The sequence below is a fragment of the Fringilla coelebs genome, assembly GCF_963513975.1.
Source record: "Fringilla coelebs genome assembly, chromosome: 1".
In the NCBI taxonomy this organism is placed as follows: Eukaryota; Metazoa; Chordata; class Aves; order Passeriformes; family Fringillidae; genus Fringilla; species Fringilla coelebs.
This window is the reverse complement of record NC_140028.1, coordinates 83,699,967-83,716,907: the sequence shown is the minus strand read 5'-3', so window position 1 is coordinate 83,716,907 and position 16,941 is coordinate 83,699,967. Positions and strand designations below refer to the sequence as shown.

The window sequence follows — 16,941 nt, the reverse complement described above, 5'->3', positions numbered from 1 at the left end:
CAGAGATAGTTTTTTAATGGGAATGTCTGAAAATCCAGGAGCTTTTGTTCAAGCAGATTGAAGGATCTCCTGAATTGTAAGTTTTGAAGAGACTCACTATGCAAATGATTGCTGGCAAAGGCAAAGATACAGCTCATCCTGCTGTTGATCAGAGGGCTGAACTAGGACTTCACCACATTTTCCAGATATGTGACTCCCTTCTTGCTCTTTGAATAATGCAGAGGTTCATTGCAGGCCAGAGAAAAACTATGTGGATTGAAGATGGTCACAGTAGTCTCAGAATCAGGAGACTCTCTTTATTCCTTTCCATCAGTGACCTTGCTAAAAGGAAAGGATAAATACCAGGAGGACTTTTTCTAAAGGTTACAGAGATTTAATTGCTGAGATGCATCGTGTGGAAAGGAAGATGAAAATGTAAAAGCACTGCAAGTACAAAGGCACTGACAGAATTTGTTTCAGATAGTTAAACTACTCTGTCAGGAATGCAGATTTCTGCCCTTTTTGCTGGTGGTCAGATGCTTGTCATAGTAAAGTTGCTTTAAGGCACAGAGGAATGGATTGCAGACTGACCTGCTTTCTACACTTAAAATTCCACACATTTAGATAAGACTGTAAATAACACTACATCCTTAGAAATAAGTTTTGCCCAGCACCGTTTTTCTGTTTGCATTTATTTTGGCTGAAAGCCTCAAAATTTTACTTCACTTTCCAGCAACATTTTTTTAATGTTTCTGATGGCCCTGGAACCAGGACCAAGGGAATGAAGACTTCTCTATATGATTTTTAAACCACAAAGAGTGCTGATTACATGGGTGAGATAAGCATAGGAAAGCCAAAGCAAGGAACAAAGATCCAGCTTGTGATGTCAATCAGCAGAACACAACCTCACAGCAAGAAGCAATGACTCACTCTATGAGCAGAGCAGACCACCAGCATATTCCTCGTGATTATTCTTTGCTTCAAGAGAAAACAAGAAACTTGGATGTCTCCACTTCTCCCTTGGCTTTTCCCTCACTGTTTGCAGCCATATGCTTCCCTTGCTGTCACTGTCTGCAGGATGCAGCAGGGAAGCAGATTCTTGTCGAGGAACCAGAGGCTGATCTCAAGTCTGACAGCAAAGGCTTTTCTTGCCCCTTTCATCTTACAAAATGCACATTCTGCTACCACCCTGCTCAGGTGGTAATTACAGAGTACCTGATTTGTCTGAGGTTGCTTGTGAGTAAAGGTACCATTAGATAAGTGGAGTTGCTGAATAGCAAGAATAAAACAAGGACTCCTTTGATTTTCACTGGCCAAGAGGGCCCCCCTCCCTGTTTGTCAGACATCTGCTACAACAAATAACAAATCTTATACAATATATCAGAGCAATTAGGGTGATAAAGTATCTGTGGTGATCCACAGGAACGTTTGCATGGCAAAAAACATACCTCTTGAAGTTGAGGGAGTTAGAGATGCTTCAGATGTTGCTGATGGTCTCAGCTCATTTGGGAAGCACCACGTGAGCAGATTCTGATATTCATTTCTGTGATCTTCAGGTTGTATGAGTCAAGAACCTATTGAAAACTAAGTGTCAGCTTATAAATAGCACTGCTGTCTGCTGACTCTCCAATACTGAATTTACTGTCAACAAGGTGCAAGAATTGATGAGTGTGAACTTTGCAGAGATCTGAGCCACCCCATGCTGGTCGTTGAATTTGCCAGGGAAAAGGTGAGCCCAGTACTGTTGTTTTCCAACTGAACTTCTTTGTGCACCAGAAGTTTTTCCACAATTGCAATAAACCCCATTTATTCCCCAGGAAAACTTAGACGTGACACAAAATAATCTTCATATTTGTTTCACTTATCAGCATCCAAAAATAGCTCTAGCAATACAGCCAGTTCTGCCTGTTGCACCTTCTCTGCTCACGCCCTTTCTCACTTTTCACGAGCTTTGACTAACAGGAAATTACATTTGTAGGCAGGGATGTGCGCATGTGTCTTCTTAACAGACTTCCATAGTGTAAGGTGATATGACTACACAGATAAATATTTCTGCATGATGACCCTGTTTTATAATTCAGGCTTTATGAGTGATCTCATTTATAGTATATCATTTCTTGGTGGCAATTTCAGTCATTTTATAAGCCAGGTTTCTTTACTTTAATAGCAAGTGCAGCATTTTTTAAAGCTGTGTGATACCAAATGTCTATAAGTATTCCTCTCTTTGCTCTGCCTCAGTGCATACTTCTTCTCATTCATCATTGTGGGATGCAGTAGAAAGTAGGAAATTTCCTTTGCATTTTTAAAAAGAGGCTGTTTTTCTATATTGCTTAGGCAGTGAAAAAGATAACAGATGTTTTCATGCAATGGAGCTGTTGTTGTTAACTTTGGTTAGAAATGACAGAACTGTGGCTGGAAGGATCTTGGAGATTCCTGGTGCATCTGCTCCCTAAGGTGGGATGAAAGATCTAGATTACAATTGATAGGGGTTTGCTGAACCTGTTTTTGAAGATTCTGGACAAAGTGTTTTCAAATCTCTATTGCATTTCTGTTCTTCCTTATTCGTGAAGTTTTAACTCAACTTTGTCCTAAGTTGTCCTGACTGTAAGTTAAAACAGTTGCATTCAGTTATATTTAAACTTTGATATGTGCTATACTGGCTAAGTTGTTCAAATACTTATTAGGTCAATTTATCCTTTGTAAAAGATGTAGTATTTGGGAGTGTCTCCCTGGTCATAAAATGTAATTATTGTAGCTGTACTCATAACCAGGAACTTAACATTACACTAATCACACTACCCAAAACCTGCAGGTATTGTTAGCTACAGAGCTACTTTACCAAATTAGGGACTTGGAAACCTGAAACACCCTTCAGGGCTGCTCAGCCCTGTAGCATATTGTATAATTTTCACCATTCTAAGGAGAATGGTATTGCTTTTGGCCATCAGTCTGGAAGTTAAAAATAATTGTTCTTCCTCATTCCTGCCACAATCATTGTGGTATAATCTAGTCAAATTATGCTGTGGCTCAGTAGTCCCATATATTAAATGCTGCATTTGCATAAATGTTAGTGCAGAAATGCTTGCCAGTCTTTACAGCTAGTGAAGTTAGATGTATCATAGGTCCAGACATGGAGCTTGTTTGCCAATATTGTGCACATATTTTTTAGTAACTGAGTTCTGAAAACAAAATGAGATTTGAAAATACCCTTCCTAAGCTGCCAAGCACTGTGGAGAACAGGCAGATGAATAATTTGAAAACACAGAGTCAAATTTTCAGCCAATGTGAAGTGACTCAGCTCCAATTGAGGTGTGAAAAGATAATTTGTTTCCATGGAAAAAGGTTCCTCTTCAGGCCACAGAATAATACAGACGTATAAATGCTATGTTTTCCACATACTGCCATGGAATTTGTACAATATATCATTTCTTCATTCTGCAATTCAAATTCCTACCTGCCCAGGGTAACCAAGGACTGCTGAACTGTCCTGAAAATAAGTTCTCTATATCTCTTCACATTTCTGCTTTCCCTCAGTTCCCCTGATTTTTACCATTGATAAAGTTTTTGCTTCCATGTTATCCTGGATCAAATTTGATAGCCCTTTTCTCTTCTGGCCTGCCTGTAACCCAGACACATCACCTTGTGGTTCCCAGATACTTGTGTCCTGGCTGGTTGTAAACATTTGTGTATAATCTAATGGGGAACCTGTGACCAGCATCACTTACCAACAACTTTCAAAAAACAAGGTACTTTTACTGCACAGATATTTAGAAAACTTGACTGAAAAGCATTATGCTTCCAAGAACCACTACATCATGCAGAACATGTAAAGTAGTCCCTGCTGTTGTGTTCTTGAGTAACCACTGGATGTAAACAGGAATGTCTTGACAGAACATGATGTTCAATAGCTCTGGTGTTTGGCCTGGGACCTCCAAGTGAAATTCACATGCAGAAGAGCTTCACATTGTTCCAGATAAAGGCAGGTATCTAACTACAGCATACTGACAAAGGGACATTAAAGGTGGGTGAGAAATCATGGCACAACACTTCCCTTGCAACTCTGTGTGCCAGTGGAACAGAGATCCCCAGGTACAGAGGCACACAGAGCCAGCGTGGCTGCTGGGAGAAAATGCCATTTGGCCCTTTCCCTAAACCTCTTTTTTTTGTACAAAGTAAACATTACTAGTAAGCCATGGGAGGTAAACAGGATCTGGAACACCATCAAATGCCTGTGGGGTGACTTCAAAGCCCTGACCCTGCCAGCAAGCCTTCTCATTTGAGATTTGGGAAAGCTTCCCACATCTTCATGCACAGAGCTGAAATTTACTGTATATTTAAGACGTGGTAATTTTTTCTTCCTGCATTTGTAAAGCAGAAACAGGATGTACCCATAAATACAGTCTCCCTTTGTCTGTTTCTGTGCTACGTGGAGAAACAAAACTCTGTGTATTCGTTTCTAAACAGAGACGTCAAGATGGCCCTTTTTTCTTCCTGCTCGGCTAGAGAACTGGGAGTGAATTCTGTTCTCAGACATGAGTGTGAATCTATCCTAACTCCACCAATACCTGTTCACTGATGTTTTAATAGTTTATAAACATATTTTGTGTAATTGCAAAAAAATCGTGTAGGCAGAATTGGACCAGAATTTCTTTTACAGTACAGTTCAGTAGTGGCCAAAATATATCAACACTGTTTTAGCCAGAAATCTCAAAAGACCACCATACAGGCTGCTATGAACACAGTCAGCTCCATCCCAGTCACACTCAGTGCACCCCAGTGCAGACACAAGACAATTGCATTAATATATTCTGAAATTATTATGGCACTTCCATCTGTTATGGAATTCTGGATTGAGAAATACTTTCCCTTCAGCAGTCACATCTGTATTGTCCAGTAAGATTGTTTCCCACTCATCAGGCAGAGGGTCATAGAACTGGCAGATTGAGAAATTATAGACTGAGAACAATCTTGCTCCAAGGCCAAACACCTCATGGTGTCCAAGGAGCACGGTTTTTCAGGCACGTGTCAAACACCAGAGCACTGGAGAAGAACTTTCTTAGAAAGTTTCATAGTGATACCAAATAAATCCTACCTTTTGCATTCACTGTTATTTTCAGAATGACAGGTCAGAGAAATGAAGGTGAAAGACATTCAGGCTCTTGGTGGTGGTAAATTACACCTACTGTGCTTGAAGTTCATGGATGAAGTGCAACAGGCAAGAGACAAGACATGGCAGATGTTCAAAAGCATTGAGTGCCTAAGGCAACCTTCAAATCAATGTTCAAAAAGCCATACCAATTAAATACTTTGAATGCTTTTATTGCTGCCACACTTTACTACTTCCAAAGGGAGGGCCTGGAGAGAGTACCTGAGGAGAAGAGTGTGGGAGAAATCTTTACATATCTCCATGCCCAGCATCTGTATGGAGACTTGCTCAGGATGTGAACATGACCTGTGGGATTTCACTGCCTTCATGGCAGCCAAGAGCCTTCCCTCATGGTGGTGTTTATGCACTGGAGATGGGGTAACTGGAGACATGTGGCAGGAAAGTGAGGGATTCAGCCCTGAGCTGTCTCTGGCTCGGGACCTGCTGGCTGGGACAGAGGTCTGTGACACCTCCTGGAGTGTGGCCCCACCGTCAGCCTTCTCATGTGAGCGAGGAGGGAAGGCATCATGCTGGACTTCTGATTTACACAGCACATCATCCAACTCTTTGACAACCCCACTGCAATGGGAGCTTTCGTGGCTAAGAGTGAAATAAGAATTAAATAAGGATTATTTAATAATAAGTGTATTCACTGGTTTGAGAAGAGCTCTAAACAGGAAAGGCCCATTAAATTTTTCCAGTTGTCTTGCTGAAGCAATGTGGTGTTTTTTCTTGGGTTCAAGAATATAGATATCAGGAAATGTCAGTGGCACTTGATAGCAACATGTTATTTATGCCCTACTTCTTTCTACCACAGTATTGTGTTCTCTTTGTGCAGAAAGAAGCAGAACCTGCTCCACCCTTAGGGGGAACAACATTGGCCAAAGTAGAGAATGTTCTCACTTGGATTGTGTTTGATCAACAAGAGGAACAGATGAAATACAGCTGAACATACAGATGAAATACAGATGAAATACAGATGAAATACATAAGGAATTATGGAGGCAAAGCATTCTTTTGGTCACCCCTGTAGCAGCAGCTGCCTCAGTTCCTTCTTCATTAACTTCCACAAAGAAAACTCTTCCCCTATCTGCCCCAGCTAGCTCCACAGTCACTTTAATCTCCTCCATTTCTTTTTCTAAAGGCTATACTCTGTGTAAACACAGTCATGCAGTCAGCATCCTGGGGTTTTTGCAAGAACTGCTACATGGTTTAGAAGCACTGACCAAGCTTCAGACACTGTGGTTCACTGAAGTACATCATACTGGATGTGGATTTTTCCCACAACACACAGGAAGTTAGACAGTGGTATGGGAGGATAGCTGAGGTTCTCAGTTCTGGATGTTTGCTGCTGTACTCCAGCTATGGATCTGATTTCTTGTACCCAGATGTTTCAGCAGAACAGTGTGGGGAGCTTGAGGCATTGATGGTTATGTCTTGAAATGTATGTTGGCCTCCTGAGGCTTTTGTTGACTTCCACAGTCATTGTCAGTCTGCACCTCTGGAAGGTTTGTACCAAGCAAACCAAAAAGAGAATAAGGCAGCAGTGTGGAGTTGTTCCTGTCTGGGGTACAAGAGATACACCAAAGGCCCCTGGGCGTGACTTCTAAGATCCGTCATATTCATCACCATTCACGAGCACGGAAATTGGCTCAAGGAAATGCCAAATCATTCATCCTTCAACCCTGGAGGCTGCTCTGCATCACAAGCAGCAGTCAGTTTTTCCACAGTGTTTCCTCCTGGTGTCTGGAGAGTGGCTGTGGCCTCAGCAATGCCTCTATTTGAGGCCAACAGGCACTGTGCTCAGCAGTGCTCTGGGCAGAATATCACATTCTCACAGAAGACCAGCAGCTGAATGCATTGAGCAAAATGCAGCCAAGTCTCCACTAGATAACATTCAATGATTGCATTAATATAATCTGAAAATATGATGAGGGACTTTTCCTGTTATGAAACTCAAGTTTGAAAAAGCCTTTCCCCACAGTGGTCATCCCACTACAATTCAGTAAGATGATTCCTCACCGGGCAAGCTGAGGGCTGTGGAAAAGGTAGGACTGGTCATTGCTGGCCCACTTTTGGGTGAGCTTTGTGCTGACAGATTGCAGGGGAGAGAAGTGAGAGGCAGCAGAGTGGGCTGCAGGGGGGGGTCTCATGGATAAGGAGCTGTCAGGGTGTGAGTGGAGGCAGAGCAGCAGCTGGGGCTGTGAGGTTGCAGGCTGCAACTAGGGCTGTGCCAAAAGCTACCTGCCTCATGAGGCATTGCACAAGAAAATAAGGCATCCATCAGGCTTGGCAAGAGAGGTCCTTTGGGGCTGCTTTTCCAGCATGTAAAACTGTCAGTAAGTGTGTGGAAAGCTGGACTCTGTTTCCAAACTGTAGCACTCAAGTGAGGGAGGATTGCAAAATAATCTTGGAGATGTGTAGGCGGCAGTGCTCCTACACAAAAACTGTGACTTGCCATCCCGTAACTAAGAATATCTAATTTCATGCCTGAGGATTCAGATGAAAAAGCTGCACAGCAGCACTCTCTGAAGAGCTCAGAGGAAGCTCACAGCTGACCTACTTCATTCACTATGTTCTTTTCTAGGCAGATATTAAGAAAGTGAAGAAAAATTCATGATATCAGAAGAATATAGACAAAAATTCTTCCTTAGCATGCTAGTTAGGATAGACAACCCACATCTAGATAATTTTTTCCTCTGTTACTGGACTAAAACAGGAATAGCACCAGGCCCTGGAAACCAGAACTCATCTAAAATGCAGTTAATGAATTGCAAAATTATCAGTCCTGGAATTCTCTTCTTGTGCCTTTAAGCTGCACTCCTTCATGTAAGGACTTCAAAACGAAGGTGGGCAGTTTTGCCCTGCAGCCTGTGCTGAAGCCTAGTGCCTGAGAGCACTTGGTGCATTGAGAGCTGCAGGCTTGAATTCCAGCAAGGTTATGGGATACAGGCCCTTCACCTCCAGAGCCACATGAATTTCTCCACTACAGAAGTTAGGTACTATTTTGAATTTTAAAAGACAGGAAAAAGAAATTAGTCATTGTAATGGTGTTCTTCAGGGGCCCTATTTGAACAGCTTTCTCAAGGTCTGCTTTGAATCCATTCACTAGGTGTTCTTCAGGAATTTACACCTCATCTTACCTTGCTCCTGAATTTCAACATGGGCAAGCATCTCATTGCTCACATCAAGATAGATCAGAGCAAGCAAAGGAAAATGCTAGCTGCTAGAAAACTTACAAAAGGAGAAAACAAAATGCCTACAAATTTTGGACGAGGGAATTTTTCTTTCAGAGGGCTTTTTGGATGTAAAGGTTTAAATCCAGCCTATATTTGATTTAGAAGAGACATATCATTTTTTTAGTGTGTCTTCTTCTTTCTGAAGCCATATATAATTCTGTGCATTAAACATGTTATTCACTGATTTTCTATTACATATAAATTTAAAAATCACATAACAAATGTTAATTTGTTAAACCTCCTCCCTCTGAGGAAGACATCACTTATGATAAACCAGGAAGTTATCAGTAATGTCTCCCTATCAGCTGGAAAGAAGTTTAATTTTTTTACCACAAGCATTCCCAGATAATGCTTAACTGTGATTTCCATGAATTATACTGCACTTTAGAAAACCTTTCCTCATTCTTCAAAGCATGGAGAGAACTCTGTTTCTCAGATTTGTATCTCAGAACTTCTAAATTCACTACTCAGCAACATGGGAAAAGGAAAACACATTTCTTGGAAATTCATTGCCAGAGTGTTCCACATTGGTATCATCAGTGGGATGTTTTGGACCATTTTCTTCCTATTCTTTGAAACCTTGAGATAAATAGTTTGATTTATCCCCAGATAAAACACAGCCTTCTATACTATGTAAATAATTAACCGTCTTTAAAAATACAAGGGTTTGTATCCTGGTCCTGCAGACACCCTGCATACAAAATTCTCTTTGGAGTTATTTGAGAACTTAACGCAGACTTAGGAGAGGTTGTCCAGACAGGTGGTGAAGTCTCCATCTTTGGAGATATCCAAAAGGAATCTAGACTTGGTCTTGGGCAACCAGCTGTAGATGGCCCTGCTCCTGCAGGGGAAGTAGACCAGATGAGCTCCAGATGAGGTCACCTTCCCACCTCAGCCCTATTGTCACCATGAGCCCATGCACACATCAAGGAAACAAAGTGTCATTCATATCCAGTGAGCTTAAGGTAAAATTTACTTGTATTCTGGATTCAGATCAATATTTGCAATTCAAGGCAGACCATTTGATTCATAGGTTCTAAACAAAACTGGCTGCAGTGGTTATTTTGAAGTACAAACTAGCCAGCAAAGGATTAAGAAAGCATTTGGGAGAAAAATACAATTTCTGCTTTTCATCCAGGGGCTCCTCACAATGTTAGAAAACGGCCCTGATTTTAAGGTGAACAGAGTTTGCCAAAGAAAGTGATAGTATTGGTAGGATTGTGTCTAATAAAGAATAAGAAAGGGTGATTAGCCATGAACACCTCTTTGAGAGGCAGAGACCTCCTGGCAATGGAAGCTCCTGTGCCAGCCGCCGCCACGGTGCCTTCCTCATTGACTTCCACACAGGCCTTGTGGACAACGTTTGACAGCACCAGAGATTTTGCAAACGTCATTGCAGAAAGGTCAACTTTTGATTCAGTGAAGATGTCGGTCATCCCCATCTCTTGTAAAACCTCGTTGAGGTTAAAGGTGCCTTCCAGCTTGAATCGGGGCAGGTAAACCTCCACTGTTGTCTCAAACATGTTCTCTGAGGAGGCCCACAGCATTAAATTTTCATAGGTGATTCTGCTCTCAATCTATAAGATGGGGAGGAAAAGGAGATTAAAACAGGTGGGAAGCTTTGAAAAATCTAGAGGTTTAGCCAGTGTTAATTCAGACAACTGGCTTCCAGCCCTAGTCCGTGACATGTGCTGCCTTACCTGCTCCAGCCCACTGACAGATCCATCAGCCACATCCCCTGGCAGCAGGATGATCATGCTCAGTGACTTCTGAGCATAAGGGAGTTCAAGGATCTGAGCACCCACCTCCTCAATGTAGCCCAGATTAAATTTGCCTTTCTGATACATCATCTGCACAGGTTTCTTTCTGTTCTATTGAAAAGAAAATTACACAGTCAGTTAGGCAATACAGCTCTTACATCTCTGCCCAACAGGGGAGGCAAGTTAAGTTCCCAACACACCCACAGCTTACACACAGGGCAGCTCAGCCCTGGACATTGTTATGCTTGCTGCAATGCTCACAGTATCTAAGGGGAATAGTGTTGAGATTTACAGAATGCAGATGTACCTGATTCAGTTTAAAATCCCTCTGAACTGTTTTTTCTTCCTCAAACTTGCATTCCCAAGATGCTTTAAAGTAGATTACATTCACAAGCACCAGCAATGCATGTCCATCAATCACACCAGGTGCAAAGAGTTCCTTGATTTTCCCTAAAGGGAATTTTGAAACACAGATCTATTTGTTAGCTGCCATTAGGACTCTGGACTGACTCTGTTATTGGTCTGTGAACTTAGTTTTGGAAAAACTTAGAAACACGTTCTCGGTTTATTCAAAGGACAAAAACAAAGTAGGTAAACAAATGGTAGATTCCTCTGCCCTGTGACCAGCCAGGGAGAATGGGGGTCACCAAATTTTCCCCTGGTGTTCTGAATCTGCATTTATGGCTGTTTGCAGGAGCAGTTTGTCTGGTCAAGACTTATAGCTATTATTGCAATTATCAGGCCAGGCATAAGGGTGGGAATAAAAAATATTTTACAGCAAGCATATCTTTAACTTATAAATAATTTTGCCTGTAACTTACTCTAATATTTCAAGAGCAGATGGGAAGACAAACTACCCTTAAACAGCATAAGAGTGAACACACAGAAATGTGAACAGGTCTTTGCTTTTCCTACCCTGGAATTTCTTTTGTTGAACCCATGTAGGAAGGCAGAGATAGAATGGCAGTAGTTTTGCTCTGTTTTACCTTGTGTCTCACTTTCAACCCAAGCATTAATTTTTCTTCTGGCAGCTTCAACAGCACCATGAAAGTCCACTGTTTGCAGCATTGCTCCATACAGTTCCTTGGTACATGTTAGAAATTGCTGTAAAGCAAAATAAAGATTATGAATTGGTCAAATCTATTAAGCACTTAGTGCCTTTTGAAAGAAGTCAGTCTCTTGATAGTATTTTAGAAATGGTGAGGCACCTGTTGAATCTGTAAAGCAAAATTTCATTTTGGAAATGTCAAGTATCTGGAGTTTATTCAGAGGATCTTTGAAAAAGAGATAGGTCAAAATGTAAATAAGTAAAAAGAAAACCAGAAGAATGAGCCTTGTCATGGAGAACTGCATAACTGAGGTTTGGATAAAAAAATTAAAGAAACAGAAAAAAATCAAGATGAGTTGTACTCAGTCATTCAGTAGGAAAGGAACAAGAAGTTCAGCAGAGCAGTCCTGTGCATGAACCTGTACAACCTTCCTGGAGATAAACCCTCTCCAAGCTTACTGCTGCCTCAGCTGTCCCACTTGCAAGGCCTGAAGTAGGTAATTTACAGACAGCTTGAATAAGCTGGTTTTGGCTGTATGTTCTCCTCTGGCTGAGTGCACACGTGTGAAAAATGTGCCAAAACCAAACAGGTCCCTGCTTTATTTTTGCTCTATAGCCTTTAATATCCACAGGGTGGTTTGTTTCTGTTTGGGTTTTTTTGCTTTTTGGGTTTTTTTGACAAAAGCATGGATAGTAGGCAGCCTCAAGAGCTATATCTCCATGTAGCACATCATGTGCTCCAAAACACACACAAGAGGGGCAACAGTGAGGCTCACAGTTCCAGGGAAGCTTGAGGTCATGGCCACAGCAGTTAGCAGGTGACTTACCTGCCGGAGCTCAAATCCTTGTTGTATAAAGAGATTGTTGGCCAAGGTTAAAACATATTCTTCACCAAGGTTTTGTAGTTGCAAAAGCAGCTCCTGGAACACTTTATGGTTAAGGTCTCCCTCCTTGTTACACTGGGAGTAACACAAACACAACAATTAAAATTATTCCTTTGTACAGCTTTGATTGCTAGTTTGCATCTTAATTAGATAACACTATAAGGCTAATTCCTGCTGTACTGAATTTAAATCCAGCTAAGTGCAAGCTTTGTAGCCTGATCCTCCTTCAGATGAGATCACTGAAGGCTTTGGTATTGACTTGCCGGCCCTTAATAAAATAAAACCTTGTATCAGTCATTTCCTAGAGGACTAGGCAGACTCTGAGTATGTGATCTTGACTCCCTCCAGTGGCAAACCCTAGCGTTTTACCTGCGCTAGCCTACCGCACAGTGAAGGCAGGGCTCCCCACCCAAGGACGCACCTCTGGGAAGGAAGGCTGACTCTCCAGGCTTCCTTCTGGCTCCATTTCTGGGGCTGCACTCTCGTGATCTGGTCCAAGACTCATTCTTCCTGCACCTTTCCTGACATGGAGCACCTGCAGGTGAAGATGTCAAGTTGTGTCAATTTTAACTGGGATAATCCATATTCCTTGTTTAAAAGCTTTGCTGTCCCCTATTGGATAAGTGGTGTAGACTCATGAAAGCAGTGTTTTAGCAGCTTCACTCATCAGCTGAAATGACAGACTTGAACTTGTTCATACATTCATGTTCAGACTCACTTTTCTATATTAACAATCCAAGAAGAATTTGCACTTAATCCCTCAAAATGTTATTCATCACTACCTCAAAATGTTTATATTTGATTTGTGTTTTCATTGATATATTTGATTTGTGTTTTCATTGCTACAGTTATCTTAAATTTCAAAACAAAAAGTTGCCCCAAGTAAAGAGACAAAAATTAATTTTCTTTAAAAACACCAAAACTGGCTTCTTGCAATCGTTCTTAACATTAGTATCAACTTAAGAAACAGATCAAAGCCACAGTGCTCTTAATGGAAACCAGGCCTTGTTTCTACTTTGCAAAGACATCACTGAAAAATTTTCAGCGGTTTTTCTATTATAATAATGTTGCATCATACATAGACTTACTCTCCTTTTTTAGAGGATACTGATATTGAAAGCAATTTCCATTGCTTTCCTAAAATAAGCAGGAGTCCCTGTCTAAAGTAGTCATGTGGCAGGGTTATCGAAGCCAGGGGGCTGTAGGGGTGGTCTCTGTGCAAAGAACAGACTCAGAGTGTTTGGGTGGGCACCTGGCAGCCACAGCAAAGGTGAACCCACCACACCCTGGTGAGAAGCTCTGCCTTAGGATTATTGGTCTTCTACCACTCATGGTAGAGAATAAAGAGAGAAGAAAGAAAAAAAGAAAAGAGAAGATAGTAGAAAGCAGAGCTAGCACTGCAGGAGGTAAAGGCACAGTGACTGGAGGGATGGTCTTCTTCACCTCCTCCTTGCCCACCTGGGTCTCTGTGGGGTGAGACATTTTGTCTCTTGAATGTCCTAAGGGACACGTGAGCTAACGCTTCCAGCCACGCAGGTGCAACCCCTTCAGGTGTGTGCAGCTCTCCCCACTGCCCACCCAGACTCCCACTCTCAGGATTCCCGTAGCAACCACAAGAGGAAACACCTGCCCATAATTCTGAAATAAAGCCTGACATTCTGCACAAGCTTGGGGAAAGCCAGAGCACCCCACCGTGCTGTATCACCTCCCCTCAGCCAGCCCTTGCTCTGTGCTCTTGCAGGGGGGACGATGAGACTCACCCCAGCAGATGGCAGGGATCACAGTGCTCCAAGAGCAGCTGTGCAGGCAGCACCTGTGCCTGCCCTTGTGCAGGTTTCCTGTGAGACACTCACACGTGTGCCATCCTGGGATGCCCAGCATTTCCTTTGAGGGAGCAGCAAGCAGTGTGGAAGCGCCTCACCGTGGTTCATTCATACTCACTTTTTCTATCTGAGCAGCAGTGTTGTTTTTTGCACCAAGATGGATCAGGGCCAGGGCAACAGAGATGCTCATAGGAGAGAAGACAATATTTGTGTCCTCTGCACTTCTGTTGAGCTTTTTGTAGAGATCAAGGCAAAACTCAGTGACAGGTCTAGAAATGGAGTCCATCATGCAGTGGCTGCTGAGTGGGAGCACAGAAGAATTAAGAAATTTAGTGCAGCTGGCCTAGCTAGACCACACTATAAAGCATCTGTCTGCCCTGGGATTGTCCCGTTGCTGGTTGTTGAACATACAGACATTTTCTAAATCCTGAAAGTTTTAATCAGCCTTGCACAGATGAGTCTATGATGCACAGCAGGAGCAAAGGCACAGAGGGTCTGCAAAAGGGACCTGTGCTCACAACATATGTACATTCCTCAGAAAGGACCCTTTTTCTGCCTTAGCCCATGCTGTGCCTTATTTCAGCCTATGGTATTGAAATTAGACAGGTATGCATTACCATTTTCCTTCTGCACACTGGTTTGATGCATACACCTGCATCAACTCTTTCCTTGTAACAACATACATTAGTGATAGAGACCTGGTGACAGAAACTAAGCCTGCATATAACCATCTGTGGTAACCAGAGCTGTGGCAAGGAGGTTCCAAACAACAGGTTTCTAAAAATAAAATGACAATTAATTAAATGTCTTCATACATGAAAAAGGCTCATTAACAGCTATGAAGACTGAACTACATATGGAAACACTAACAGTCTGAAACACACTTTTAACTTCTAAAAAGTTTTCCAGGAGTCACAGATGGAGGCAGGATCCACAAGTAAAAATTCCAAACAAAGTAATAGCCCAGGAGCCCTGAAAAGAAGTCTGTAATTTCCTGCTTAATGATATGACAAGATGTGTGTCATTCTCTACTTTTGTACTGGAAACATTACAGTCTGATACCTCTCCCATGGGTCATTTACATTCAATCCACTCTGCTAAGAAAAAGTTAGGACCAAGTTCAGCTTGGTCCTTGCAAGGAGGAGGCCATCTGAAAAACAGGCAATTAGGAATTCCCTTCCTGAATCTTAGGAGAATTGTAAAGGTGTTGTGTAGATACCAGTGGGATCACACAAAATTTTCTGGACTCATTATACCAAAAAAAAACCCAAAACAAACCAAAACCAAACAAAAAAAAAAAAAAAAAAACCAAACCAAAAAACCAAAAACCACATCACCTTCAGTATCAAACAAACATTTTGGACAAATTGCACTGGTCTGTGTTCCAGAAGGATCATTTATTTAGGGGTAAATACACAGCTGCAGTATGGAGACAAGTCCTTCATGTCTCCCATGACACAGATATGGCTGTCTCTGCCTTTCAGCCTGCACTGGGACCAGCATGGTCCAGAGAAAGCTGCCAGAGTTCCCCTCTTTTGGAAAAAGGATTGAGTGCACACCTAAGTGGTTCTCCCCAGTGCCCACAGATGGGCACAGCACAGCAAGCACTCTTCCTCAGCCCTCTCTGCCCTGAAGCTGCAGCCTGCAAGGTGAGGTTAAATGAGGAGCTCCAGTCTGTGTCACCAGAGGTGAAAGGTGGGAAGAGGCTGGTGCAAAGCTGAACTTCAGGATCTTTTATCAGCAGGACACTTGTACAGCCTGTCCTGGGCTGTTGGTGCTCCTTTGAGACTTGTCTTGAGCCCTCTGGGGAAGGGGTTGCCTGGTGCTGGGGACCTGCACCCCATTCCAGCCAAAACTCTCCTGTCAGCCTCCCACTGAGGCCCCAGTTCTTCTACCACAGCCACAGCTCCCTCCCTTCACAGAGCTCCCTTTATGCAAAGAGCTGCTCAAAATGCCTTGCACTGCTCTCAAGATGCAGCACGCACACTATGTCCAGCTCTGCCATGAGCCAGGCATGACTTTGCATGGAAAGCTGGGACTCAGGTGCCAGAAGTTACCAGGGCAGTGGGAGTTGATATGGCTCAGCCAAGGTACAGCATTTGTCTGTGAAACCATCTTCACCTGCAGCAAGTGCCAGACAATGGCGACTGAACTCAGCTCAGAAACAGAAACAGACTGAAACAGACTGAGCCTAAAACAAACTGGTGCAGAGGCTTGGAAGAGATGAAAAAATAAAGTTTCTGAATACATAAAGGTAAAATATTTGGCAAATGCAGACATTTCTTTCCATTTGACTAACAAATTAACAGCGGCAATCAGTGCTTCATCCTGTTTCTGAGTGATGCTCTGTGGAAAGAACCTGTGATGCTGAAAGAAAAGTTCATGGATGTTTCATACTGAGACTTCTGTTTTGCTCGGGAGTCCAGAAGTACTTCACATAAAGACCTAATGCAAATGGACAAAACAGATGAGAAGTACCAAAGGGTTCTTTGCACAGACAAATTAAAGATGAGTTTTATCTCATTTATTCTGAACACTGGTTGAGCTCTGCTGTTACTGTATTTTTATGTAACATGGTTTTCATTTTCCTTTTACTAATGCTGTATTCTTACAACAAGACATTGCACTAAACAATTTCTCTTTTTTTCCACCTTCATAGCCTACACAACCTTCTGAAAACAAAACAAAGTGCTGAAGTTTGTAGTGCTATACTCCCACATCTCTTGAAAGATCTGAAATGGAGCTGTGAACTCAGACACAGTGAATGTAGGGCATGAGGCACTTTGTAGGTGTGTCCCACCTTCAGACCAAGTCAAGGAGAAAAACAAAGAGTTAATAATCTTACTCAGTAGGAAGAAGGCAGCTCCACCCCACCCTGCAGGGAAAGGGCTGAGTGCCCAGAATGGAGGGAGAGCCCAGGATCTGGGAACAGGTTTTAAAGTGAGTGTCTGGCACACTGATGCGGCCACTCCTTCAGCAAAAGCAGCAGGCTGTCACCAGGGAGACATCCAGATGCAAACAGTACAGCCAGCTCCATGGTTTTGTGAGGAGGAGCTACTTAG

General features: G+C 42.4%; 1 protein-coding gene across 1 annotated transcript; it reads right to left on the bottom strand.

Annotated features, from left to right (window-relative positions):
* Nucleotides 1–9,536: 9,536 nt before the first annotated feature.
* LOC311158938 (serpin B12-like) lies at nucleotides 9,537–14,168 on the bottom strand (the record flags this gene model as incomplete). Its single annotated transcript, XM_084214684.1, has 8 exons — nucleotides 9,537–9,941; nucleotides 10,065–10,235; nucleotides 10,432–10,574; nucleotides 11,111–11,228; nucleotides 11,632–11,736; nucleotides 12,000–12,131; nucleotides 12,478–12,591; nucleotides 13,998–14,168. The coding sequence occupies 8 exons, from the start codon at nucleotides 14,166–14,168 to the stop codon at nucleotides 9,537–9,539; spliced, it is 1,359 nt and encodes a 452-aa protein (XP_084070810.1).
* Nucleotides 14,169–16,941: the final 2,773 nt, after the last annotated feature.